Source organism: Coccinella septempunctata, chromosome 8 (assembly GCF_907165205.1).
Source record: "Coccinella septempunctata chromosome 8, icCocSept1.1, whole genome shotgun sequence".
NCBI lineage: Eukaryota > Metazoa > Arthropoda > Insecta > Coleoptera > Coccinellidae > Coccinella > Coccinella septempunctata.
Window position 1 is genome coordinate 13,717,614 of NC_058196.1, and position 27,769 is coordinate 13,745,382.

The 27,769-nt window shown below is 35.9% G+C and overlaps 1 protein-coding gene across 1 annotated transcript in view; it reads right to left on the reverse strand.

The window, feature by feature from the left end:
• LOC123319328 overlaps positions 1-27,769 on the reverse strand; it is a 76,190-nt gene that overhangs the window by 39,469 nt on the left and 8,952 nt on the right. Inside the window, exon 2 of the mRNA XM_044906239.1 lies at positions 15,384-15,563. Within this exon, the coding sequence (XP_044762174.1) occupies positions 15,384-15,563 (180 nt within the window). The remainder of the gene's footprint in view (positions 1-15,383; positions 15,564-27,769) is intronic.

A 27,769-nucleotide genomic window follows, 5' to 3' on the forward strand; every position in this document is an offset into this window, starting at 1 on the left:
GCAAAGAGTAGGTATGACCTTTCCGGAAGCTACTTCAATTATAGAGAATTCTGAAACCTGAAACTCATTAAAATGAAAATCATGTAATTATATTCATCTTAGTTCATTTATGGATTTGCATCGAGTATTGGTCACATAAATTAAATGTTTATAGACATATTAAACATATTGAAATTCTTACTGTGATTTCTTCAAGTTAATGAAATTATTATATAATTGAAAGTACAAAATTATCGGCGTCCCAGAAGGCCTTGAAGATCCAGACGCAGCTCAGTAAGTTGGTCTCAAAAGATCTTCAATCATTTCTGTGGTTTAAATCACAGAAGGAAAATATGTAAATATCACCTAGAAAAATATTTGAACTGAAGAAATACTCGATTTCACCGCAAATAAATCTACTTTACAAATTGATACAATTATTTTTTCTATTTTTCAACAACAATACAAAATTCAAACTATCCTCGGTTAGCGCAAATACATATAATTGGCCGTACATTCTCATTATAAACCTGAATTCCGCAACTCAAAATATTACTGAAGAGGATATTATCAATATCAACTTAAATTCGATTTTTCACAGGCACACGAGATTTGAATAACTCTTGAACGGATTACACCTCGATTCATTCACGATTCGTGTCTCTGACGAATGAAAACTATATGAACCAGAAATTTTTTCAATTGCCTCAGATTTTATTAGTATTCTTCTTCAGGTCCGTCCTCTACCGAAGGTTGACGATGATTCCTTCGAATTCCTCTCTACACTGTGCCTTTGTCATCAGCGACTGAAAATCTAGGCCAGTAGCATATCCCAGAATTCTTTTCTTGCCTGTTCTATTCTGTTCCTTATTGCCTGATCTGGGTCCAATCTATCATTCACAAGATATCCGAGATACTTAATTTTCTCCACTTGTTCAATATTCTGCGTGCCAATCAATATACTCGTTTTGGGAGCTACGGAAAAGGATGATGAGTTTGGCTACTTGGAATGTGCAGGGGATTAATCAGAAGGTTGAGATGATTGCGTCTGAGATTGAAAAACTGAAACTGGATATTGTGGCTCTAACGGAAACCAAAAAGAAGAGAACTGGTACCAACTATATCGGTGAATATGTCCATATATACTCTGGAGTTTCCAAAGAAAGAAGAGCAGCTCGAGGCATCTCACTTCTCATAAAGAAAAATCTGAAGACCCCAATAACAAACTGGGAACCAATAGACGCAAATATCCTGACAGTCAATATTAAGGGGACATAGCATTACAATTATAGCTGCCTGTGCCTATGCTCCGTCGAATGATGAAACAATTGGGATAAAAGAGGTTTTTTTTGACAAGTTGGATATGATAGTGGCAAATGTTGGTAGCACTAGAGAAATTGCTCTGCTTGGTGATTTTAATGGGAGAACTGGAAAACAGGTGATGACTTAGTGGTGGGACCGTTCGGTGAAGATGTTTTGAATGATAATGGTCAAAGATTAATACACCTATGTGCAGCACACAATTTAACTATAAGAAATGGTTTTTATAAGCACAAGGATATTCATCGGTTTACTTGGATAAAAAATTGTAGAAATTTGAGAACAATTATTGACTATGTCATAACAAGACAGCAATCAATATTCCAATGGAGAGATGTGCGTGTCCTACGAGGAGCATCATGCGGAACAGACCATCACTTACTGAGAGCTCAAGTGCTCTTTCCATTTAGAAGAGTGAAATCCAAAAGCACGAGATGTGACAGCTTGGATGAGGTAGAAAACATAAAATATAATTTCTACAGCTTCGAAAATGAAAGTACCGTACTGCTATATCATAGAAGATTAGACCAGAAATTGATACCAAATTTAGAACAAGCAAGCTTTGAAGAAGTTTACAACAACGTCATCGAGAGTCTGAAAGAAGCTACCACAGAAGCGATAGGAGTGAAGACAAGAAGAACCGGTAAGAAGCTGTGGTGGAACGAGGACATCGCGACATTGGTAAATGAGGAAAATCGGAAATACTTGATCTGGCTCAACACGAAAAATGAACGAGATCATAAGGACTATAAAGACGCCAATAGACAACTACGTAGGATGATCAAAGTGGAAAAGAACAGAATGTGGGACCTCAAATGCCAAGAGGTTGACAGGCACATAGGTGGACGGAAATGCTCGGAGGTGTGAAAGTTTATAGGAAAGCTAAAAAACAATACAGAAGATCAAGCATAAATCCAAGTCATTGAACCGGAGGAATGGAAAAGATATTATGAACAATTTCTGGGTGAAACAAGACAGCAATTCATTGCCGAATCACCGACTATGAAAATACGGATCGTTGGAGAGGAAATAAGAATACGAGAAGATAGAGTAATGAAAGCCATCATGTCCCTGAAAAACGGAAGATCTAGCGGCCCGGAGGGAATCCACGCAGAAATACTCAAGGTTGGCAGTGATAAGCTCATAAAACATATAACCTACATTATAGACCAATGTATAAATGGACATCCGGCTCCCCAACCTTGGAAAGAAGCTTATATCACTCCTATACACAAAAAAGGCGACAAAAAAATATGCAGTAACTATAGGGGCATATCAGTCACCAGTCTCATGAGTAGACTATATGGTAAAATTTTGGGAGACCTTATTGAGGACGAGTATGAGGAATCCGAAGAGGAAGAACAGAGTGGCTTCAGAGCCGGACGATCCTGCACGGACAATGTATTCTGCCTCAAACAAGTGATAGAAAAGAGAAGTGCAAGAAACATGGAAACCCATATCACTTTTGTAGATCTTCAGGAGGCCTATGACACTGTCCCGTTATCTAGACTATGGCAAATCCTTAAACACTCCAATATAAACTACAGATACATAGAGGCACTACAGGAACTATATAGAGGATTCAAATCAAAAGTGAAGGTAGGAAATTTTCTAACAAAGGAGTTCGCAGTCACAAAGGGATTGACAAGGCTGCTGCATTTCACCAACTCTTCTTAAAATTTATGTGGCAGCCTGCCTGAAAAGATGGAAAAGAAAGATACGAGGGATGGGGATAGAACTGAAGGATAATTATATCTATACCCTACAATTTGCAGACGATCAGGCGATTCTTGCTGGAGACCAAGAGGATATGGAGTATATGGTACGTAAACTTGTGGAGGAGTACAATGAATGGGGCTTAACAGTCAGACTTGAGAATAGGTGGTCCGCTTGGTTTTCTGGATCTTGAATACGGGCATCGCATATCTGGCTGTCGGGACTATGTCTATTTGGGAGTACGATTCGACGAGAGTGGAACAGACATAGGAGAGATTGAAAAGAGAATAACTTCCGCAAAAAAATGATAAGATGTCTCAACAGTGTGCTATGGAGTGGAGAAATAACCAAAAGTAGAAAGTTTCAAATTTACGAGACCATGATCAAATCTTCACTCATATATGGTTCTGAAACCTGGAGAATTCCAGAAAGGTTGAAATCAAGAATAGAAGCTGTTGAGATGGACGCGATAAGGAGATCGCTCAGAATTTCCAGAAGAGACCGGATAAGGAATGAAGAAGTGAGGACAAGAATGGGAATTGAGGGGACCACTTGGTAAGACATAGAGGTGAAACAGCTCACATGGTTCGGTCATGTTAAGAGGATGCAAAATAATCGTCTTCCTAAACAAGTTCTGGAATGGCAGCCACAGGGTCGACGAAAGAGAGGCATACCTAAACTAGAATGGCAGAAGGCCATCGAAAAATCAATGAGTGCCAGACAATTAACACCAGAAGATTGCGGACTGCGACACCGATGGAAATTAGGCGTCGGACAACGTCGTAAGACGTTTGTCTTTTACTTGCTTTTACTAAGCAGTTCTTGGTAATTCCAATACCTACTTAGTTGAATTATTTCATATATTTCCATAACTTTCAACACAGAACTTTTTTCAGTGGCCTGAAGATTAGAAAAAATTACACAAGTGTCGATGAAGAAAAAAAACATTTTCAATTTGATAATTTAATATTCGAACGTCAAATCAAAACTTTATGAGTGGAGAATTCATACCATAAAGAACAATCATATACATATATTAATTTTATAGAAGGTCATTTATTCTCCTCAACAAAACTAAGTCCGAATATAATTTTCCAATATCATGCATATAAATGAAAGAGCATGTCAACGTGATGAATTCGATATGTCCTTCCTCAGTGCTAGAGAATTCTCAAAATTTTTGGGTTGGCAACTTGGGCAGAAAACCTCTATTCTATTCGAATCAATTATTGAAACAACCTTACATCAAAATGGTCAAATTTTCTAGGAAAATATTATGAATTAATTATGATATAAATAACGATGAAAAAGTTCCATTCTTGAAATGAAGTAATCGCTGTTCTCTGAGAAAAACTTGTATGTGAAAATTATACCGTAACCACACAAGTGGAAGTGTTTGGAAACTGAATTTTCCATTAACTTTCACAATCCTGAACGACTATGGTGTTCGCATCGCAACTTGCACAATTGGACATATGAATTAATTTAAATCATTCTTCCTCATTGTTATGGTTTACCATGTGTCGGTTTAACCATTATTTCATTATTTAATTATTGCAGAATGCGAAGAATTCGAGAAGGGTTACTTTGCACATAATAAGTGGAAACGTTCGGTGCGGCGTTCAAAAACGAGGATTACTTCAATGGTAACCTCCTTATTCGTTTTCAGATTGAATGGTTCGACGAACTATTAATGAAACACTTTCCCACAGTTTATCGTTTCTTCGTCAACAGGTTGAAGCACTAACGTGGATATGTCTTTGTTAAGCTGTGAATAAGGATATTCGATTTTCGTTGGGTAAAAGAAAATTATTGGTACACACTGTGTAAATTTGAAAAGGTATCACGTTTAATATCTCGGCCTCCATGCAAAATCAGAAAAAATGCTAATAGAGGTAAATTTTGGTTCGTAGGGGGACACTTTATACGGTTGGTTTCAATAAATTGGTGACACCTTGTTACGAAGGTGATTCATTTCCTTTTTCAAAATGCCATACACTTGGTAATTTTCATTGGGCATAGTTGAGTAGAATAGTAATGATAATAAGCGTTTCATAAAACATGAAAATATTTTCAAAATTAAATATTTTCATTATTTTTGTATTTTATTGCATTCAAACATGAAAATAATGAAAAAATTTTCAATATGAAAGATTTTCAAAATGTTGTCCATTATTCGTAGACCAGAATATAACCTTTTTTCAAATTCGGCTCTTACGTTTTGAAAAACTTCAACTTGAATTTCGCGCCAGGCTGTGCGTATTCTTACTTTCAATTATTCTACATCTCGGGGCTGTGTTTTGTACAATTTCGACATTGAATGTCCCCAGAAGAAAAAACCTAAGGGTATCAAGTCTTTAAACCCTGGTGAATATTCAATCGTGCCACTTTTACCAATCCATTTCTCTTGGAAATGATCTGAGGGTTATTGTCTCACTGAATTTAATAGCTGATTGATGGTGTGTGAAATGAGTCTAACTCTCTCCTACTTTATTTTGGAAATCTCTCGTTTTAAACAGATGGCAGAACTAACTACGGCTATTTTTTCTCAGGCAGCCATATATCATCATATTCGAAAAAAAATTAGTTTTAATTTGATATCAAAACGTGTACGTAGAAACGCATCGAAATGTTACCTGCTTACACCTGGCTGCGAGGTAGTTGCGGCCGAGTGTGCAACGGCACCTATGGATTTTAGGATTCTTTACCAGCATTGTTATGATGGGGATGATATTCTATTTCAAAACGGAGTGAACGAAATTTCTCTAGGAATATTGAATAACATTAATTTAATCACAATTACTTGCCGCCACTTTTGACAGGCTGCGGTGTTATCAGTGTATTCTCCTAACCATAAACGTATGTAGAAATGTGTGTTTGACTCTATACGTAATGAACGTAGTGATTCTGCAGTGGGATCTTAGACTAGTACAAATTATTGAATAGAATAGAATAGAATAGAATACATTTATTGATCCTTCCAGACATTAATAAAAATGTATAAGACACGTCAAGACAATTTCTGAAAAAAAAATTAACATAGTAAAGAACAAAAACAAAAGAAAAAAGAAATTTTTGATCTTAACATAACTTATCTTCTAAAAATTCTTCAACACTATAATAGCACTTGTTGATCAAAAGTAATTTGATCTGACTTTTAAATTGCTTGTCAGTCATACTCTTAAATTTTTTATTTGAGTGATTATAGAGCTTGGTGCCAATGAACATTGGTGATGAAGTGAACTTTGTGGTTCTGTGCATTGGAATGCATAGTACATCATCATTTCTAGTATTATATGCATGAAAATCTGTACACCTGTTCAAAAGGTGGATACTTTGTCGGATATAAATCAAAGTATTCAAAATGTAAATAGATGGCAAAGTCAAAATCTTGTACTGTTTGAAAATCGGCTTACAGGAATCTTGAGGTTTCAATTTGAAAATCATTCGTAGGATTTTTTTCTGGGTGATAAACACACGACCACTGACCGTTGACGACCCCCACAAAACCACATTATAGCAAAGATGACTATAAACCATACCATAGTAAATTCGAAGCAGGGCATCTGTCTGAAAAGTGTTCTTGAGTCGGGATATTGCATAATAGGACTTATTAAGTTTTTTACAAAGATGGTCTATGTGATGTTCCCATCTCAGATTACTATCAAGAGATAGTCCCAGAAATTTAACATAGTCTGTAGACTGTAATTCCTCTCCTTGATAGTTTAAGGTGAGTGGTACTTCATTATGGCGAATTTGGAATCTGATAATTTCAGTCTTAGCCATGTTGGGAATGAGTGTATTTTTACGACACCAATTCGTGAATGCTTGAACAATGTACTCGCAGATTTCACGAAGCTCGTCAGCACTGCAAGCCTTAACTGCAACGGAAATATCATCCGCAAATAAGATCAATATATAAGCAACAATATATTCTGGTAAATCATTTATGAATAGTAAAAAAAGAAGCGGTCCCAGGACTGAGCCCTGAGGGACGCCAAGATCAGTGACATATTCCTGTGACTCGCAATCATCTATTCGTACAAAACTCCTACGTTTCGACAGGTAGGACCTTATCCAATCAAGGAACACACCCCTAAAACCCATTTGGTACATTTTATCAATATATAAGCAACAATATATTCTGGTAAATCATTTATGAATAGTAAAAAAAGAAGCGGTCCCAGGACTGAGCCCTGAGGGACGCCAAGATCAGTGACATATTCCTGTGACTCGCAATCATCTATTCGTACAAAACTCCTACGTTTCGACAGGTAGGACCTTATCCAATCAAGGAACACACCCCTAAAACCCATTTGATACATTTTATCAATTATGAATTGATGCTGGAGACAATCGAAAGCACGGGAAATATCGAAGAATATCCTAGCAACGTGGGTTCCATTGTCCAAGCACTTGTAAATAGACTCCACAAATTCGCAGCAGGCAGTCTGAGTGGACTTTCCGATTCTAAAACCATGCTGCTTGCTTGTCAGTATAGAAAACTTTACCAAGTAGTCATACATTCTATTGAATATAATCCTCTCGAATATCTTGGATAACGGACTTAGAATGGAGATGGGCCGGTAGTTTGCAATATCTGTAATATCATCCTTTTTATGAATGGGTGTAACCCTTGCTAATTTTAAGACAGAAGGAAAGTGTCCTAAGGAAACCGATTCGTTAATTAGATAAGCCATATGCTCAGCTATGTAAGGAGCAATGGATTTAAGTATTTTCGTTGAAATAATGTCAGGACCGGTGCCACAACTATTTTTTAAGGTGGTAATAGCTGATGTGATTTCATCCGGTAGCACGGGAAAAAGAAAAAAATTATGATGCATTAATCGGTGTAGTGTAGTGTAGTACACTGAGTGGACAAGGAATTCCCATAGTGATCTTGCAATGTTAATTTGTTAATCTCCGCAAAATATCTACCGAAAGTCTCCGCGACCCTAAGTGGGCAAGAAATTAAAGCATCATCAATATTAAGTTGAATGTGTTTCAGGTTACAGACATTCATCCCTATTTCATTTCTAACCAATTTCCAAACTGTTTGAATGATATTGTTCGATTTTTGGAGGAGATAACTATTATAGTCTTTCTTGGACTTTCTGATTAATTGGTTGTAGGACTTTCTGGCATTTTTGTACTGATCAACCGCCTCTTGAGTTTTCAAGTTCTTTACCAGCCAGTGGAAATTTCTGAGGCGATCTCGAGCATCGACCACGGCCGAAGTAATCCACCGTGGTTGTTCAGTAGAACAAGGTTTCACAGCTCTAAGAGGACAGGTGCGGTCAACCGAGGAACTCAAAATTTCAATGAATATTTGAAACTTATCGTCTATTGAAGAGTTAAGGTAGATCTGATCGAAACTGGTACCAGAAACATGTGAAGAAAGATTGGACAAATTATTGAAAATAGAAGTTGCAATTATTGTAAAGGAAAAGGTCATTGGGTCAAAAATTGTAAAAAGTGGATAACTGACGGTCGACCAGCCAGAACTAAACCAAAATTGAAAACCAAAATCAAAGAGGACGGAAGTGTGGTAGTTCTATCTGTCAATGAAGCTTTACTTGCAGAGGAAGATCTGGTCAAATTGGTGGGGGGATAATGGAGCCACTAAGCATGTCACGAATACCCTAATTTATTTTTCTGATTTTCAAAAGTTTGAAAATTCTTATAGTATCAAGCATCAAGACAGCGGGGTCAGAGGTAGTGGAAGCAGTTGGAAAAGATACGGTTCATCTCATATGCATTATGTTCGAAGAGGAAATTTATTCAAAGAAGAATTAACGACATTAATTGAAGTTTGGTTTGTTCCTGGCATATAAAAACTTTTGAAACTTTTTTTAATTCATTATTCCAGGATCAGAGGTTCACTGTAGTATTGCTTAAGCAGAAAACACTATGCTTCAATTATATCATGAGAGATGGGACACCAAGACAAACGATATGTGAAGGTAAAACTTGAGAGAGATATGAAAATTAAAGTCAGAATGGATAAGAAAGTTTGTGAACCTTGTATGTATGGAAAGATTCAACGATTACTTTTTGGTAGAAGACAAGCAAATCAACAAGAGAAGGAGAATAAGTTTCGGCGTATTAGTAGGTTTTTTTGATTTTTCCTTCCAGAAGAAAAGATATCTGCTCATCTTCGAGGACAGCTACGCCCAGTTTAGAATGGGTTATTTTTTAAAAGACAAATTGGAAGTAAAACACTGGTCCTTTCAATGAAGGAACTCTTGTCAGATGGAGGAGGAGAATTTGAAAATACTGAAATTTTGTCATTTTTAAAAGGAAAGGGTTAACAGCACCCTACACACCGCCGGAACAGAATGGGAGTAGTGGAAGAGAAAACAGAACTACCATAGGAATAGCTAGAACTGTCAAGTATTCCAACGTAGATATTGATTTTCCACCAAGTATATGGGCAGAATTAGTGAGTACAGCCATTTACATTTCGAATAGAAATTTTATTCACATAATATATACAGGGTGTTTCATTATAGACAAACATAATATGATCTTGTAGGAGACACCGGAGGAATCATTTATGCCTTATGGCCATAGACTAATATGGTCATTTATTAGTCTATGCTTATGACATATACCCCGTTTTCGAAGCATAAGCGAGATGTTCAACGTGATCTTTGAGCAATATTCTAATGACAGTGCAGTTATGTATAAACCTCAAATAACGGTCTCTGGTACCATGTGAGTATTTTTGAATGCCCAATTCCGAAAAAGTGAAGAAAAAAATATATAAAATGGCGGAAAACCTACAATGTTCGTGATTATGGTTGCCAAACTGAATTTCATTTTCTGAATGAACACGAATCTCAAAGAATTTCTGTGAAAGAAATTTTTCATAAATCGAACATAAATTTTTCACATGTCTACAGCGGGAAAAAAATCATCCGAATTTGTTGATATGTTTCAGGATTGTATTGCATCTTATATGTAACACGAATATGAAAACAGAATCGAAAAATAAGTATAGAACGGTTTCTTTACTGTGGCATGTAGCCGTCCAAAATGTCTCGTTGGGATATTTAACATAATTAAACAAAAAACTGGTTGGGCTTTGAGGACCAAAATTTTTAAATTGGATTGTCGAAACAGTCCAGATCGTAATATGAATTTATCACTTACAAACATGAATTCAAAGAAACTTTGTTGGGAGTCAAATTTCACTAAATATCATTTTGGAAGTTCCTTGAAATTGAATTTGATTGGAAATTTTACTATGAAGAAAAATGGTATGCTTGAGGCACATTATGAGACGAATTCCTCAGAGTAGAAAGTTAAGGGGATTTTCGGCTTCATATCAATAATTTTCCTAATATTTATGACATAGCATTATTGCAGAAATTTCTACGAATAACTCCACATTTCCCAAACGCAAGAAAAAACACATTAGTGGAAAAATTGATTCATAATATATTCTCAAAAATATCCCCATTTTTCTGAATACACTTTCTTGCTCTTCTCGCCATGCTATCCACCGCTAAACCAAGAATTTCTGGATTTCAGGGAATGGGCACGTTTCCTGAAACTCCAAAATCTAATTCGAGATTATTTATGGAAACCCGTTTCCATTAGCTATCCAACACATAAAAGATTCGCTTCAAAATTCAGAAATTTCAGAAATACACCCTTCGAAACTTCGTAAACATTCGAATAAGTAAAAGCTTGTGATGTAGAATGCCTTTGCTAAAGTCTAGTAATTTCTGTTAATTCGACAACAGCGGAAAGATATAGAATTCTATATCTGTTAAGTGCTACGGCTAAAGATAGGTGTGAACATAAACTCAAGATTAGCCGGCTAAACTTAGATTTAGCTTCGGGTATTTGCTGATGTTAGTTTCTTCTATCACTAGCCGGCCAAACTTAAGTGTAACCATAACCCATCGGTTAAAAATGTAGAAGCTAATAGCAAAAAGAAAAGTATTGTCAAGGCTTGAGAGGCTCAAATTTTCTGCAATTAAAAAAATGTAAAGAAATAGTAATACAATCGAACAATTAATGCATTGTATTTTTATACAAATTTCACATATTTTTAAAAGCAGAAAAGCATTCTGTTGAGTAGTTGATGAGTTGAGAATGAATATATTTGTTTCTACTGTGTCTCAACCCTTTCTTATTAGCAAATCTAAAAATCTAAACGCCTAATGACAAAATTCGAAACGAACATGATATTTTCATTGTGAGGGAAAATTCACAGTTCGCTTGTCATAGACGAGACTTTCCATATGACCCTAGAAATAGGAATCTAGACGGTGTTCTTTTCTTTGTTTTGAGGAATACCTTCTTCACGCAATTGACGTACCGTTTCCGTGAATGTTTTGATGTTGAGTAAGGTTGGACTGGAAATCTGGAAAATCGAGAGTAAATTTCTCTCGCTTTCCTCCTTGAACTTCTAAGTAAGACTGAATCATATTCTTATTTCCGATATTGAATATGTATTCCAATTTTGTTTTCAAACAAATTTCGCTGTACTTAATATAGTCAGTCCAGTACGTGGAGGTCAAAAAAGGGTGTTTGAATGCAAAAGTTGGGGTAGCAGCGATTTTTTTGTATATTTTTGACTTGGGACCCTAATGAAAAATTCAAGTTTTCGACCTCTAGGCGCATGTACTCGAGCCGCCATCTTGGATTTCATGTACGAAATTTGGTTTTTCATAATAACTCAAAAATTGTGGCTTTCACGACAAAAGATGTCTTATTCAAAGTTGAAGAGGACAACATTTGCAAAATTTTGTGTGAAAAAAAATTTTTTTAGTGCACATAAAGAGCTGCAGCTCCCTTAAATTGCACAATTTGGAAAAAAGTATTATATTTTGTTATTAATTTGAGTAAATGATATTCAGACGCATAACACCTGCCGAATTTTGTTATTTGGCTGATTAAAAGCTCGTGTCTGCCGATGTCCTTTTTTATGAAACAATGGTGGTACAAGTTTCACAGGAGCGAATCTTAACCAATGAAAAAAACTAAGTTCTTCTCATACTGAAGAACAACTTCGAGCTGGCTGCATTTAGAGCTAAACAAGCTGAAAATTATGCCGATGTACTAATTGTCATCACTGCAATTTCAATATGCAAAGAATCAATATTTGATACTGTATATTTGTGGTCAGGGAAGACGTTGACCTGGTAGAGAAAAACTGCACATTTTTTCTTGCATGCCTTCAGTGGTTGTTAGACTACGTCATCCCTATTCAATCAGGGAAAAACTAAATTTTTACGCTGATAGAAAAGAACATTTTGTGAATTTTTTTCTGAAGTCCTTCGCCATTTCTGAATTGAGCACCCAAAAATACTCACTCATATGTGAGCAGAAATCGTTACTTCAAGTTTTACACATAACGGACTGCCCCCATGTGAATATGGCTCAAAAATCATGTTGTATTACTATTACATTGCATCTAGCTTATCCTCCGAAAACGGTGTATATTTCATAAGACGAAAATGATTCTCACTGCGTTATCTACCAACCATATATGTTTGAGATGAAACATCCTATATATTGATATAGTTTATCTTTAATGTGGAGTATTGCCGTCTTAGATTAACTTTAATATAGACGTTTTTAACAATGGTTGTTTGAATCGAAAAGCCCCCACTTGCCAAGCACCCAAAACCCAAATAATTCCATTAAAGACATAGTTTATGACATGTTATGATAATTATTGCCTGAATTTATTTTTATCATTCTATTTTCGCTATCTATAAAGTCCATATTTTGTTTTAATCCGTAAATGTTTGAAGTATAGCTGAAGATATTGACTATGTTTCTGTTTCATGTTTCATTAAATTTTTGAAGTTCTGTAAAATGTATGTCATTTTGTACACGTACACATTCAGGCTTCTCAATCACTTTTTCAAATAGGAAAGGTAAGGATCTTCACCTTCCTTCAAAAGAAAAATCGTCTGTTATTTCGTTATTACATAATACGTAATATTCAGTAAAAGACATGTAGAAAATCAGTAAGGTATCAACCATAACTCAATTCAGCGCAAATCAACCCGTTGATGCTGCGATACGAAAAGCTGTTGTAGTAGGAAATCTTTAATTACTCTTAGAGACGCTGAATTTCGAAGAATCTGAGAGAAGCGGACGAAAAAGAAAACAAAGTTGAAGTGGCAGGCTGCTCCAAATCTGTGGCTTCGATTTATTGTAGCAGTCCTTATTTGAATACAATTTTCGTGCTTATATCTAACGTTATACCTAACGAGGGCATTGTCATATTGCTCAAATGTCTGTGGATTTCGAATACTGATCCAGGAAATGGTCACAAATAATTGAGCTAGATTTACTGATGATGAATTCGTGGTCAAAGTCATTTCTTTCCTTTATTCAATGTGTATATGAAAAATTCCGATTCAATCTAATCGAAACTTAGTTACTAGTTGTACAGTGTCGATATAAAGCTCTGTTGGAAATTTCGTAGGGATCACATCAGTAGCAAATAAAAAAAAATTTTATTCTGGAAAATATTCGCTAAAGATGCTCAAGTTTTGCAAGAATCCTCAAAGATTTATTTGAAAACAAAGAATTTTCTTCAGCTCGATCGGATTTGTATTTTTGGAAATTAAAACTTAAAAGCTCACTTCCTCTCAACATCATGTAAGTGTAAGTTAATGGGAATTAGGAAGGTGAAAAAATCAGAAAATCTTAGCTAATGCCAACGTTTTGCATTATAAATGATGTCGCTTCTTCAGGGCTAAAAAATACAAAACGACAACACACATAGAAAAAAACAAATCAACATGAACATAATAAAATAGACAACTGCAGAGTCACGATCCGCACTGAGACACACTTACACTTACCAAAGCCAAATTATGCCTTCAAAAATAGATGGTAGAAGAAGAGACAGCAAACAGTGATACTTCAACTGTCGAATGAAATTTGTCAACTGAAAAAGGCGGAATTCAAATGAACATACACAGTGCCACCCATATATGCTCCACTATCAGATAGCAGACCGAACCCCTCATCGTTTTCTGGTTTTGAAAATTTCCAAAAAGTTCTCATATAATATATGGAACTCAAATTCTCAGTGTCTACTTTATTATTAACTGTTTCGTTCAGACTTATAAATAGCATTTCACTAATATTGCGCTTCAACCAGTTGTCCTCAAAATCTAAAATATTTCTGGTTCTATAAATTAATTAATAGCTGACAATTTGTAAGAAAAACTACAATATGATTTGTAATTTAAAATCCGACCAGAACTTATTGGTTTACTGTACCAACACGACACAAGAGATCCATCGTCACATCTCCTCACCAACACATCCAGGAAAGGTAAGGTACCACCATCAACCTAAACCCCACTTGTGAATTGAAGTCGTGGGTGATAATTATTGAGCACGCTCAAAAGTTCGTCAAGTTTGTCCGCCGGGACGGCTAGGAAGGTATCGTCAACATACAATTTCAGGATGGGTATAGGAAAAGATAACTTAGACTTACACACCTCAATACATTCCGACATCACCATATTGGCCATCATTTTCAGAAGCAGCATCAGTTTGATTTTGACAGTGTCAATATTTTGGATTTTGAGGACAACTGGTTGAAGCGCAATATTAGCGAAATGATATTTATAAGGCTGAACGAGACAGTTAATAATAGAGTATACACTCAGAATTTGAGTTCCATTTATTATATGAGAATGTTTTGGAAATTTTCGAAACCAGAAAACGGTAAGGGGTTCGGTCTGTTATCTGATAGTGGGACATATGTGGGTGGCACTGTGTATGTTCATTTGAATTCTGTCTCTTTCAGTTAACAAATTTCATTCGACGGTTGAAGCGATGTCGAACGCGCTACAAGACAATAAGTTTTTTCAAAGTATCACTGTTTGCTGTCCCTTCTTCTACCATCTATTTTTGAAGGCATAATTTGGCTTTGGTAAGTGTGTCTCAGTGCGGATCGTGACTCTGCAATTGTCTATTTTATCATGTTCATGTTGATTTGTTTTTTTCTGTGTGTGTAGTCGTTTTTCGTTTTTATTCACGATGATCTGTATTTTTTAGCCCTGAAGAAGTGACAATATATTTTTTGCGATACGTTGGCATTAGCTAAGATTTGCTGCTCCCATTAACGTACATTTACATTTTTGGAAATATTGGGATTTTTTTCTGGAAACAAAGCAACGTTGTTCGAGTTCAGTATCTGGATGGGTGACCTCCTTTTAATGGCTTCGACGAATGAGCGGAAGCGAAAGCTCCTCACTTCAGGTCCGTACCTGATTTTCCGTATTTTTAACATTATTGAAAGAAGAAAAATATGAATACCTACATTACAACATGTTTTTAGCGTCTCTCTAACCCAAATCGGTTAATCGGAAACTCACCTGGAATAGATTTTCCTAGTTCCAGATATTCAATTACAGAGGGACTTATAAATCCGGGGGGGACGTAATTCGCCTTCAGTTGATTGTTCCTTTCCTCTAATTCGCTGTCGACGTCGTTTCCCGCCTCAGACGAAGAAGAAGGCTTCGTTCTCTTTATCCTCGGGCCTTCCTGGGATCCTCCTGTAAAAGGTGGATCGATAATTCAATTAAATCGCAGTTTACAGAAATTGGTGTTACATATACAGAGTGAACCAAATAAAATACGTAGCATTTTCATTGAAGATTGAGGTAACCTAGAGGATTACAAATTAAAACCACCAACGGTCAGCCTCATAATCAAATATGAAGTCTCTTTAAGCTCAAAGTTTCCTTTAGTGTCATTTTTAGTAGGGATAGGATTAGAGGAAGCTTAAAAAGGATTTATATATATTCTTTTGATATAGAGCATTACAATCTTTAACATCAAACAATAATTATAGCACGTGTATGAGATACAGTTTTAGCAGAGGTTAGCGTAACGGGGTACCATACAAGTAATTTAGAGTCTGATAATGCAACTGTTCGTATTTCTCCTGGACGCAGTTACTGATTCAGCTGCTATTTTGAAATAAAGATGACCCACTACGGTTCCAAAAATATACAGGGTGTTTCATGAGTCGTTGGCCATAGCCCAATAGTGAATGCAGGTCATCCAGGCCTTTCAAAAAACTTGCTTGTTTTGTATCCTAAGGCTATTAGTTTCCGAGATACGAGGTGATTCATGAATATTGAACTAAATTTGCGATTGCCATAACTCTCGAATGCAAGGTCCGATTTCGATCAAATTTTATGGATTTGTTCACTTCAGAAGGATCTTGCAAACGGTTCATGAAATATCCATATTTTCAGGGCAGTACTCAGAATATCATGATTTTTCATTCAAGCTCCAAAATCTATATTTTTCACATCTCTTACAGAAATTTCGTTACTGCCATGAAAAACTACATAACCCATTCTAAGGAATTCAGTTTTCACTTTGCATGGCACACTTGTCAAACGGGAATAGGAACCGAACAAACTGATATTTTATGTCATTTTTTCGAAATACGGTCCTGTTTCTGTTTCTTTGGCGAGATTCTGAATTATTTTGAATTCTGTTCACTTCTTCATTTTAAACCCTCAGCACATACTGAGTGTTCGTAAAAAAGTTTTTAAAAGTATGCAAAGTCGAGTTGTGAATTCTTCTGAAATTACATATTGAATTGAGGTAAAAATGATGACAACCATCTTGGAAAATGTAATCCGTAAGTGTATTTGCTTCATAAAAACAGAATTTAAAAGAACTCGGAATCGCGGCAAAGGACAATAAATATTATCATCGAAGGAATAAAAACAGGACCGTATTTCGAAAAAAAATGACCTAAAATTGAATTCGTCCGGTTCCTATTCCCTTGTGACAAGTGTGCCATGCAAAGTTAAAATTGAATTTCTTAGAATATATTATGTAGTTTTTCATGACAATAACGAAATTGGAGTGTAAAAAATATAGATTTTGGGGCTTGAATGCAAAATCACGATATTCTGCGTACTGCCCTGAAAATATTGATATTTCATGAATTTGAAAGTTTGGAAGAGTCGAGCTTTCTGAAGTGAACAAACACATAAAATTTGATCGGAATCGGACCTTGTAGTCCAGTGTTATGGCTATCGCAAATTTAGGCCAATATTCATGAATCACCCCGTATCTCCGAAACTAATAGCCTTAGGATACAAAACAAGCAAGTTTTGTGAAAGGCCTGGATGACCTGCATTCACCATTAGGCTATGGCCAACATCCTAACTATATAGATTATACATCATTTTGAAGGGAAAAAAATAAAGAATTCAGCGAAGTAATAAAATACAGGGTGTTCCATTAAAAAAATATAGGTTTGTGTCGTATCTTCAAAACTAAACCTCGAAAAAAATTGAGTACTCCACCGGATTCTACGCAGAATTCTGTATCAGACGTATACGTCTGATACAGAATAAATATATTTATTATATAATAAATAAATAATAAAAACTATAATTTTTAGCTAAGCATTATTTCTAATAACTTCGGAGATGAAGGAGGTGTCCGAAAAGTATCAATTTCCAAAATCCCCCCTATCTCATGAACGGAAACAGTTATGCAAAATCTGATTAGGCCAACTTGAGTTTCACAAAAAAGTAGGACAGGAACGTGAAAACCGCGAGGCTCTATCTTAAATAACAAACAAGAAACCTGGCTGTCTCACCCAAAATGGGATGCACTGTACTTCATAAATATACACCGTCAGTTCCACGGTGTGTCAATAAAAAAATATCTGAGTAATCATAAAATTTCAGACAGATAAACAAACATTTTAAAATTCAACCAAACTGTAGATTGTGTTCTGTAGTAACAGTTCTTCAACTTTCTTGTTAAAGATTTGTTCACTTAACATTTTGATAGTGTCAGGCAGTTTATTATATAATTTCAGACAAATAAAAGTTGGACCCTGCTGAGTTTTCTTAAGTCTAGTATGTTCAAGAGCAAAGTTATTTCTCCCACGAGTGTTAAAATCGTGGTAGTGACAATTAGTTGAAAATTTGTCTCGATTCTGATGAACATATTTCAGACAGGTAAGTATGAAACATGATACAACCGTAAGAATTTTCTCCCTTCTGAAAACTCCCCGGCAGCTTTCAGTTCGTTCCATCTCATAGAGCATAGAATATTCTGATGGCCCTTTTTCGTTTCAGAAGAACCTTCTTCATATGGGAACTTTGTCCCCAAAGAATGATTCCATAAAGCTGTGAAATGTCGAATAATAGATGAGTTTAGCAGTTTCCACACTCGATATCTGTTTCATCATTTTGATCAAAAATATGGCGGTCGACAGCCTTCTGCACAGTTCATAAATATATCTACTCCAGGCGAGCGAAGAATGAAAAATGTAATTCCTAGGTAAGTTATCGAGTGCATCGATCATTGCCGTGATAGTTGAACGCCGGCGTCTGAAACCATGTTGGGAATGATTGGGGAAAGCATTTCTCTCAAGAAACTCTATCACACGGTTTTTCAAGACATATTCAAAAACTTCAGATGAGGCTGGTAGGATGGATATTGGTCTGTAGTTTTCGCACATATCTGGATCTCCCTTCTTCAGTATTGGTGTTGCCACAGCAGTCTTCAATTTTTCCGAGAACGTCCCTTGTTCAAAAGAGTCGTTTTGACCTTGCATATAGGTTTTCGAACGTATGGGATAATCTTCTTCAACAACGGCATCGAAAAACCATATACATCCTTGTTCTTCTAGTCTTTCAGGGACTAGCTTTCAGGAGTTCGAGCTGCATCTACTTTATTTTGTATTATTTTTATTTTCTTTGGACATTTATGTATTATAGTTTCTCTAATCTCAACTTGTTTTTTAAGGGAACGATGAGTCAAAGATGGATAATAGCGCCTCATGAAAATTGTCGAACTGTGTCTTCGAGTCATCGTCATAAAGGAGTCTCCAATCAACGGGTTTTATTTGTTGAATAAATCACTCAGTATTTTTTGCGTTAATATTTCTCACAATCTTGAAATTATCTTTTTTTTTGGTTTTTCCTGAATCAAATGGACATAACAGAATTTGTGGCTGAGGGTCTGACAAATAGGGTTGCCAGGAGTAATTTTTATTTTCACTATCGAAGAAATTAACGAACATATTGTCAATACATGAACTGGACCGCTTAGTCACTCTGTTGAAAATGTGTTGAAAATAATACATCTTGAATAATTCAATCAATTCTATCTTTTCTTTAGTTGCTTTGATGGAATCTATATTGAAATTACCCGAAAATATGATTTTCTAATTTTCATACCGATCAAAACATTTTTTCAATATGCGAGCCAGGTTAGACAAAAACAGTTGAATATTGCCAGAAGTTGGTCTATATAGTGAAATCATAACAAGTTTCAAATTTCTGAAATTAGCTGCGGCCACTTCAATTTCGTTTTCTATTGAGTATTCTTTCAATTCTGGAATTTCCTTGCACAAAATACCGTCTCTGACAACTAATGCTGCACCTCCATATCTACCTATATCCCGATCTAGATGAAGGGCGACCAAGTAAACTGACAATCATAAAATCCTGAATTCTTATTTTTTCCACTAGATTTTGTGAGAACCAGTGTTCCGTGATACAAATAATATTTACATTTTACTGTTTATATGTAGAGTGCACGAAGTGATCGATTCTGTTACCAAGGGAACTGTCTTCACTGACGGCCATGTGTGCTTGGGAGCTGAGTTTTCTTCTCGAGTCATGTTGTTGTTTTGTATTGTTTAAGTATATTCGCCTCACTTGAAACATTTTTCAAAGTTTGTGACTCGAATTTTTAATTGTAATGAATTTGATTTCATATGTTGACGGATATGTGTGACGGTCGATTTTTATGACCATTCAAACAGCTATGACAGGGCTGCTGCATCGTAAACTGGATTATCTCCTTGGCCCCTTCTTTCAACCTGAAATTATTCCACGCAATTTTTGTTTCTTTTCGTTGCAGTCGTCCTGTTACTTGACTCCTGAAGATGATGATGATGTCTTATAACCTTCCGAAACTGATCGAGCCGACGTGCTTTCGCAGTCTGCTCAAATAACTAAGTTTTCATCAAAATGACGCATTGAATCCTCTCCTCTCATTAATACAAACTTATAATAGTAATATGTAACACAGTTTGAAGAAACTACTGAATGCACACATACAACTACCAGTAAACACATTCGAGCTCTTTTAGCTAGTCAGAAGAGGAACGTATATGATATTTGATATTGACATGTTGCCAAAAATAGCATACTAATGTAGAATAAGTACGTGATCTGAATAAATTTGTATTTTTCTGTACAATGACTTTCAAAAGGGAAAATAAGTAGTTTGAAGAACTTCTTGGACCAAGTCAAACACGAAAACAATTGAAAATTGCAATCGCGGTGTGCCTTTGTGTTGAATACTGATTCTTTTCTTGCCCCTCTCTTATTTGATCACAAATATCACTGTGACATGTGTTGGCCAATTATCGCCAAAATGGATCGTTTTTTCATCAGAAACCTTCACATTCACTCACGATACTTCAAGAATCGCAACACCAATTACGTACGTGTCCGCTTTTATTATTCCATACTGATCGGAATTCATCGCCTTTATGCATTTCATCTTCATACAATAATCCATTAAATTTCTATTGTATTTTACGATCTACAGATAAATCTGAAATTAAAATTGCTGTCCACACTTTTCGATACCACTTTCACCTATTTGTTAATTGGTTTCGTTCACGATTAATTTGAACTCGATGAAGCGTTCCTTGGGATATTCCTATTACCATAATTATAAAAATATCTTCTATTCAATGAATAATGAATAAGAAGTTAAACGATAGAAGAGGATCTACTGTACAGGATCACTAGAAACATTTAATCTCTATTTTATCGAAGTACAAGTAGTAAACTCAGAATATTCCTTTATTTCAAAAACTCCTGATTTCGCCGAAAATATCTAGTGGAAATTTTATTATGTTCGTGCTTTTCTACAACAACGAAAATAACTATCGAAAAATTCTAATATATTCAGCATATAGTGGGCGATTATGTTTATTGTTTGAGACTTCTCTGTACACTACTTTTGTTTTTATGCTTTCTCTGACAGCAAATGTATTGACTTTCTGGAGTTCCAAGTCGACATAAGATAATGTATGAATGCCCATGGGAAAAAACTTCTTCTCAAGTTTATGCCCTCCACATTGAATGTTTGACCCTTATTTATTTATCATGGGGGAAATGAAATTTTTGTTGATTTTAGAGGTTCAGTGAAAAACGTTGAATCCTTTTTATGGTTTATCACACACTTGTGGAGCATTTACATACACTCATAATGCATCAACGCTTGCATCAAGACTTACACTACTGAGACATGTAGAAAAATTGCCGCGTCTTTTTGCTCTGACATTGACAATTAATAACGATACATTTGAACTAAAACTAACCTCTTAGAACTAACAGAATTGTTATTTTGGGTTGCATAACCAACACCCCTCCTCAATTCTGAGTTTATTGAATTACAAATTATTTATGCAAACAACATTCAATTTCTCTCTAGAATACTTAAATTTTACAGTATTCAAAGCTTTAGTAAAAATGTCAGCTTCTTGCTGATCACTTGGAATATAGTTCAGATTTATTTCATTTTTACTGACACAATCTCTAATAAAATGATGTTTCACATCAATGTGTTTAGTTCTTTTTGTTTCTAAGGTTTCAGCCATTTTGATACAAGACTGATTGTCTTCAAAAATCCTCACAGGAAATGTAGTCTTATTTAAAATTTCGCTTAACAATTGTGACAAAAAGATTGATTCTGTAACACAGTTTGATAGTGCAACATATTCAGATTCAGCACTTGATAATGATACAGTTGGTTGTTTCTTGCTTTTCCAAGATACTAGATTATCATATATTTTTATACAAAATCCTGAAACACTTTTCCGATCATTTAGATCATTAGCAAAATCAGCATCGACATAAGCACTAATAATATTATCTTCACAATTAGATTTAACGAATTTTAATCCAAAATTTTGTGTGGCTTTTAAATATCTGAGAACATTCTTCAAAAATTTCCAGTGTTCTCTACCAAAATTATTTTGAAATTGACTGAAATATGTAATTGCAAAGCACAAATCTGGTCGACTACCTAACATCACATACATAAGATGACCTATCAATTGTCTATAAGGTAATTTATCAATACTTTCATTCTCAAAATCATTTTTACTCAAATTAATTTTTGGTTGTATCGGAATATCCGATAAGCTGCAATCGTTCATACAGAACTTGTTCAAAATTTTATTTATTAAATTCTTTTGATTTACAAACAAAAATTTTTCATTTTTGACAATATTCAATCCAAGAAAATTTAGTGTAGATATTTTTGACACGTTTGGACTCAAATCTCTCATTTCAAATTGTGTCATCAATCTTTGTTTCAAGTCGTTCAACTTCTCCAATGACCTTGAGAACAAAACTAAATCATCAACATGCACAATCAAAAATATATCAGCATTGTAATATAAACAAGGATCTGAATTTGACCTTTTTAAACTGATGTCTGTCAAATTACAGTGTAGTTTTTCATACCAACACTTCGGGGCTTGTCGAAGACCATATAACGCCTTTTTCAGCTTACATACCATGTCAGGGCTGTGTTGTTTTATCTTAAGTCCTTTAGGTATCTCCATGTAGACTGGTTCTTTCAAATCGCCATTTAGGAACGCGCACTTCACATCCAGTTGTCCGATATACAAATCTTGTTGAACGCATAGGGAGAACAACACCCTGAGTGTAACCATACGCGCCACTGGTGAATACATTTCGTAGCTTTGATCGCACTGCTTATAACCGCGAGCTACTAATCTTGCTTTCTTCACTAATTTTCCGTCAAGTTCTTTTTCTTTGAAAACCCATTTCGAATCGATTACACTCTGATTTCGCGTTCTCCGCACTATGTCCCACGTTTCATTTTTGATCAACGCACTCATTTCACTTTCAATGGCTTCTTCCCATCCTTTTCCTATGTACATTGCTTCATCAAATGTTTGAGGTAATTCTTCTAACAGATTTCCCGCAGATAATGCTATCATTAGGTTTTCTTCTTGATTCATGTCATAATTTTCATACCTTCTGGGTAATTTTATTTCTCTACCACTTCTTGTTTTCGCCTTTCACTTATCTTCGGTTTCATGATTTTCTTCAAGGCTGTTTTGATGATCATTGTTTATTTCACATTTAATATCTTCAGTGTAGCTGTCATCTTGTATAGGAATATTAACTTTGTTTTCTTTACAGTGTTCGTTGAAAATAACATTTCTTGCTGTAATTATTTTATGTTTTTCTGTATCCCAAATTCTATAGCCGTTGTCTGTGTAACCCATCATGATCATTTTTCTGCTACATACATCCAATTTTCCGTTTCTTTCTTCTTTTATAGTATGGACATAGGCATCACATCCAAATATTCTTATTTTCTCAAGATTTGGTTTTTCCCTATACCATAATTCAGCTGGTGTCTTCTTCTCTGCTATTGTAGAGGTAGCAGTTCGGTTGATTAGATAAGCTGCAGTTTTGATTGCTTCACTCCAGAATATTTTGTCTACTTCAGAATCGAATATCATGCATCTGGTTCTTTCTAGGATGGTTCGGTTGAACCTCTCCGCAATACCATTTTGTTGGGGGTTGTGTGGGACAGTATATTGTACCTTTATTCCTTTGTTTCTGCAGAACTGTTTAAAATCTTTGGATATATATTCTCCACCATTATCACATCTTAGTCTCTCGATTTTGCAACTAAACCTAGCTTCAACCATCGATACATATGTCTTAAACTTTTCCAATACTTCACTCTTCTGTTCCATACAGTATACCATTGAAAAATGACTGAAATTATCTATGAAGGTGACAAAATACTTCTTACCATCGTGAGATGTTGGTGTTATGGGACCGCACACATCTGTAGATACTGATTCCAATATTCTCTTTGCTTTTCTCTCCTCATCAAGCTTCTTGTAAGGTAACCTTGTTTGTTTTCCTTTAAGACATATTTCACAAGTTCCTTCTGATACATATCTTGAGGAATGACCCATTCTTCTGTGCCACAAGTTATTTTGATCTTGTGCTATGTTCGCTTCTACTGTCGATTGTAGGTTTAATGTTAAAGTATATAAGTTTCCTCTCAAATTTCCTTTTGCCATTTCTGTACCATTTTTCATGATTACTGCATTTTTATTTTGAAATAATACCTGAAGGCCTTTCTCTTCCATTCTTCTAATAGAAAGTAAATTGTACATTATATTTTCGCATTCTAGGACATTCTTAATTGTAAGTTTTCTTCCTTTCTCAGTCTCTACATGCAACGTTCCTTGTCTTCTACTTATAATGGTTTCTCCTACCTTGGCTACATTTATTTTACAATGTATATCTTTGACATCTGTCAGATATTTTCCTATACTGGTGTTGACCAGGTGGTTTGTCGCTCCACTGTCTATAATGAAATTGACAATATTATTTGTTTCTAATATTGTTTCTGTACCTGCAGAGGTTATGAAGCATATATCTTCTTCTTTATCTTTTTCAGTGAGGTTACAAGTATTCTGAGCTTTCCTTTTACGACATTCAGACTTCTTATGGTTGATATTACTGTTGATTTTAGAGGTTCAGTGAAAAACGTTGAATCCTTTTTATGGTTTATTACACACTTGTGGAGCATTTACATACACTCATAACGCATCAACGCTTGCATCAAGACTTACACTACTGAGACATGTAGAAAAATTGCCGCGTCTTTTTGCTCTGACATTGACAATTAATAACGATACATTTGAACTAAAACTAACCTCTTAGAACTATCAGAATTGTTATTTTGGGTTGCATAACCAACAATTTTGAAAGGAAACTGCAGCCTTTTGAACGATATTAGCAAATCCGTCGGATTTACGGGTATCAGCGGAATATAAGCATTTTGTCTCATTGCTGGCGGCGTGAGTATGGTCGCCATGATTATATTTTCCCACAATTCTTTTTTGCCATTACACATCATGTTCGAGAGGACTCAACAGCATGACGAAAATACCAATTTTCAATATAACGTCGTGAGGTGGTGGGCAAAAATGACTCAAACAATTTAAAAATTCTTGAAGACTGGTACACAGACAGTGTATACCAGTCATGATAGCCTCTGAGTTTGTAAGGTCTTGGAGAGTTGGTCTACTGCTTCAACATAAGCTTTATGACTCATAGTTCATTCATCCCATATGATCAATGATGCCTCTTAGAAAAGTTTGCCAAGCGATCCATTTTTACGTACCTATAGAACACTCGTTATACCTGCGCGCTTCGCATCGTTCGGGCAACGGCAGTTTCGTGCGGGCAAGTATCACTTTCCGCACTTGATAGGAAAATAACTATTGTTTACAACTTTGACAGCAATGGAAACAAATGTTGATTGAGAACATAGATCTAATATCGAATTGATTGATATTAGGTCTATGATGAAGAAAAACCAAAGACATAACCTTTTATTATCCAAAATAAGCGCTTGAAATATAGAAATGTATCCATTTCACGAAACAGATCAAATCTCATTTGATTAATTCATATATAATGACAGACGTAATTCAGCATGTCATTACTATGAGTTTCTCATCGTTAACGTTCTGTGCATAGAAACATGATAGAATTTAATTTACTCTATAATATTTGCGTGCGGGAAAAACCCCTGCTAATCCATTCCCGCACGCAAATGCGTAAGGGAAAGAAACAGCAGGCGTTTTTCCCGCACCTTTCGGGAAAGTGACTCTTTGCAACTTGGAATGCGTGCGGGAAAAGGGTTGAACGCGCACGCTTGTAGAAAAAAGTGTTTTTCCGATATCTCTAAAACGGTGCCTGGACAAATGAAAAAAAAAAATGGACAAACGACCCTGAAATTTTTGTTTCAAAATTCGCATTTGGGGGTGCCAGCTTCACATAGCTGGAGGTCAGGCTCCTCTAGTCAAGACCAGCTTTAATGGAAAATTTCAAACTTATCCTGATGAACAAAGCAGGGACCAATCTGAAGCCACTCTCAAAACCACGAGACGGAGGCAAGTCTCCGGTCCAATCACGATAAAATGATTGTTGGATTCGGATTTTTTCGTTGCGCCGGCGAACCACAATCGGCTGTTTCTTTGTGCATAAAGCTACATTCACAATCAATTCACAGGCCGAAGTGCACTTCGGCACGGAAGCTTAGCAGATGGCGTTCTCCGATACCATTCACAATGAAATTCAAGACAAAATTTCTTGCAAGTCGCAAACTATCACTTCGGCAAGGAATTTCGTGCCGGCTATAGATGATGCTGATGCTTATGTTTTGATCAGTTACATTTTTGATTCATTTGAGTATTTGGTTCCAAGATTATTGCGAATGGTAAATTTCGTGCCGAAGTGCACTTCGGCCCGCGAATTGATTGTGAATGCAGCTTTATTCCTCAGTATTCTAGCGTCAGTATCCTCCTTTCATCTGAGTATGCGCGTACGGTTTGTGGCTTTATGGGTGTTGCGTGTTGTGCAAAGTTTGTTCCAATATTGAAAAATCATCAGAAGGCCGCCAGTATATGTGCTGATACTTTCCATGCTCTGGAGGGGTTTGCGATACATAGTTACACAAAGTTATGGGATGAAGACGAAATGCAAAAACGATATTCTGTATTTCAGGTTGAAGTTTGGGGCCTTTTAGCAGGTGGTCATTCAACGAGACACCAGAAGTGTCTGGGTCGGAAGCATTGAAAACTACTCTCAAGTTCGTAGTTGAACTAGTTTCCTTCATAACAACGTGATGAGGAATCACGTAAGAAGAGACAGAGGGAGCAGGAGACATATGACCTAAATTCAAATACTCTGTCATGAAGTTCTTATAGGATGCGTGCTTTTCAGGCTGCTTCATAAGTCTTTTCTCAAGACGAGAAACATGATAATGTTTTATAAATCCGATTGAATAGGGTTGTACGTCAGGGCGATACCATATCTCCAAAATTATTCACCCTCGCTCTAGAGAACGAATCGTTGCACTGGGAAACGAAAGATTAACATCGATGGATCGTACCTGAACCATCTCCGGTTTGTGGATGATATTGTCCTGATTAGCAGTAATGCCCAAGAACTGGTAGAAATGCTGAAAGAACTGGCGGACACTGCGGAAAAAGTTGGTTTAAAAATGAACATCTCGAAGACCAAGGTAATGAGTTACATCGAGGAAGACATCTATTTACATTATACAAAGTTGGAGAATGCAACCGAATGGACATAAGATTTTGTAGAGAGAATCAGACAGCAGACTTGAGCAGGCGAATGAGACTGATATGGGTGGCTTTTGGAAACTAAAATATATATTCCAGAACAACTACGTCCCCATAAACCTGAAAAAAAGAATTTTTGATGCTTGTATACTGTCAGTTAACGTTATATGCTGACACAGACATAGCAACTCGACACCGCAACCCAGAAGTAATAGAAGGAGTTCTACAAGAAACGATTGACGAAACAAATGACCGGTGCATAAAGTGGAAAATCAAGCTCAATGGACAAAAGAGCCAAGCAATATTACTACAGAAGAGAAGACTGCGACACACAACGAATCTAGAAATTGACGGCGAAGAAATCGACTGCAGAAATGAAGCCAAATATTTGGGAATAATGCTTGACAAAGGACTCACTTGGAAAAGTCATATCAAACAAGCAATCGACAAAACGAAAGCAGCGATGAATAGACTCTATAGGAAGAAGAAGCCACATGTCGAAAGAGATAAAATTGAAGATTATCAAAG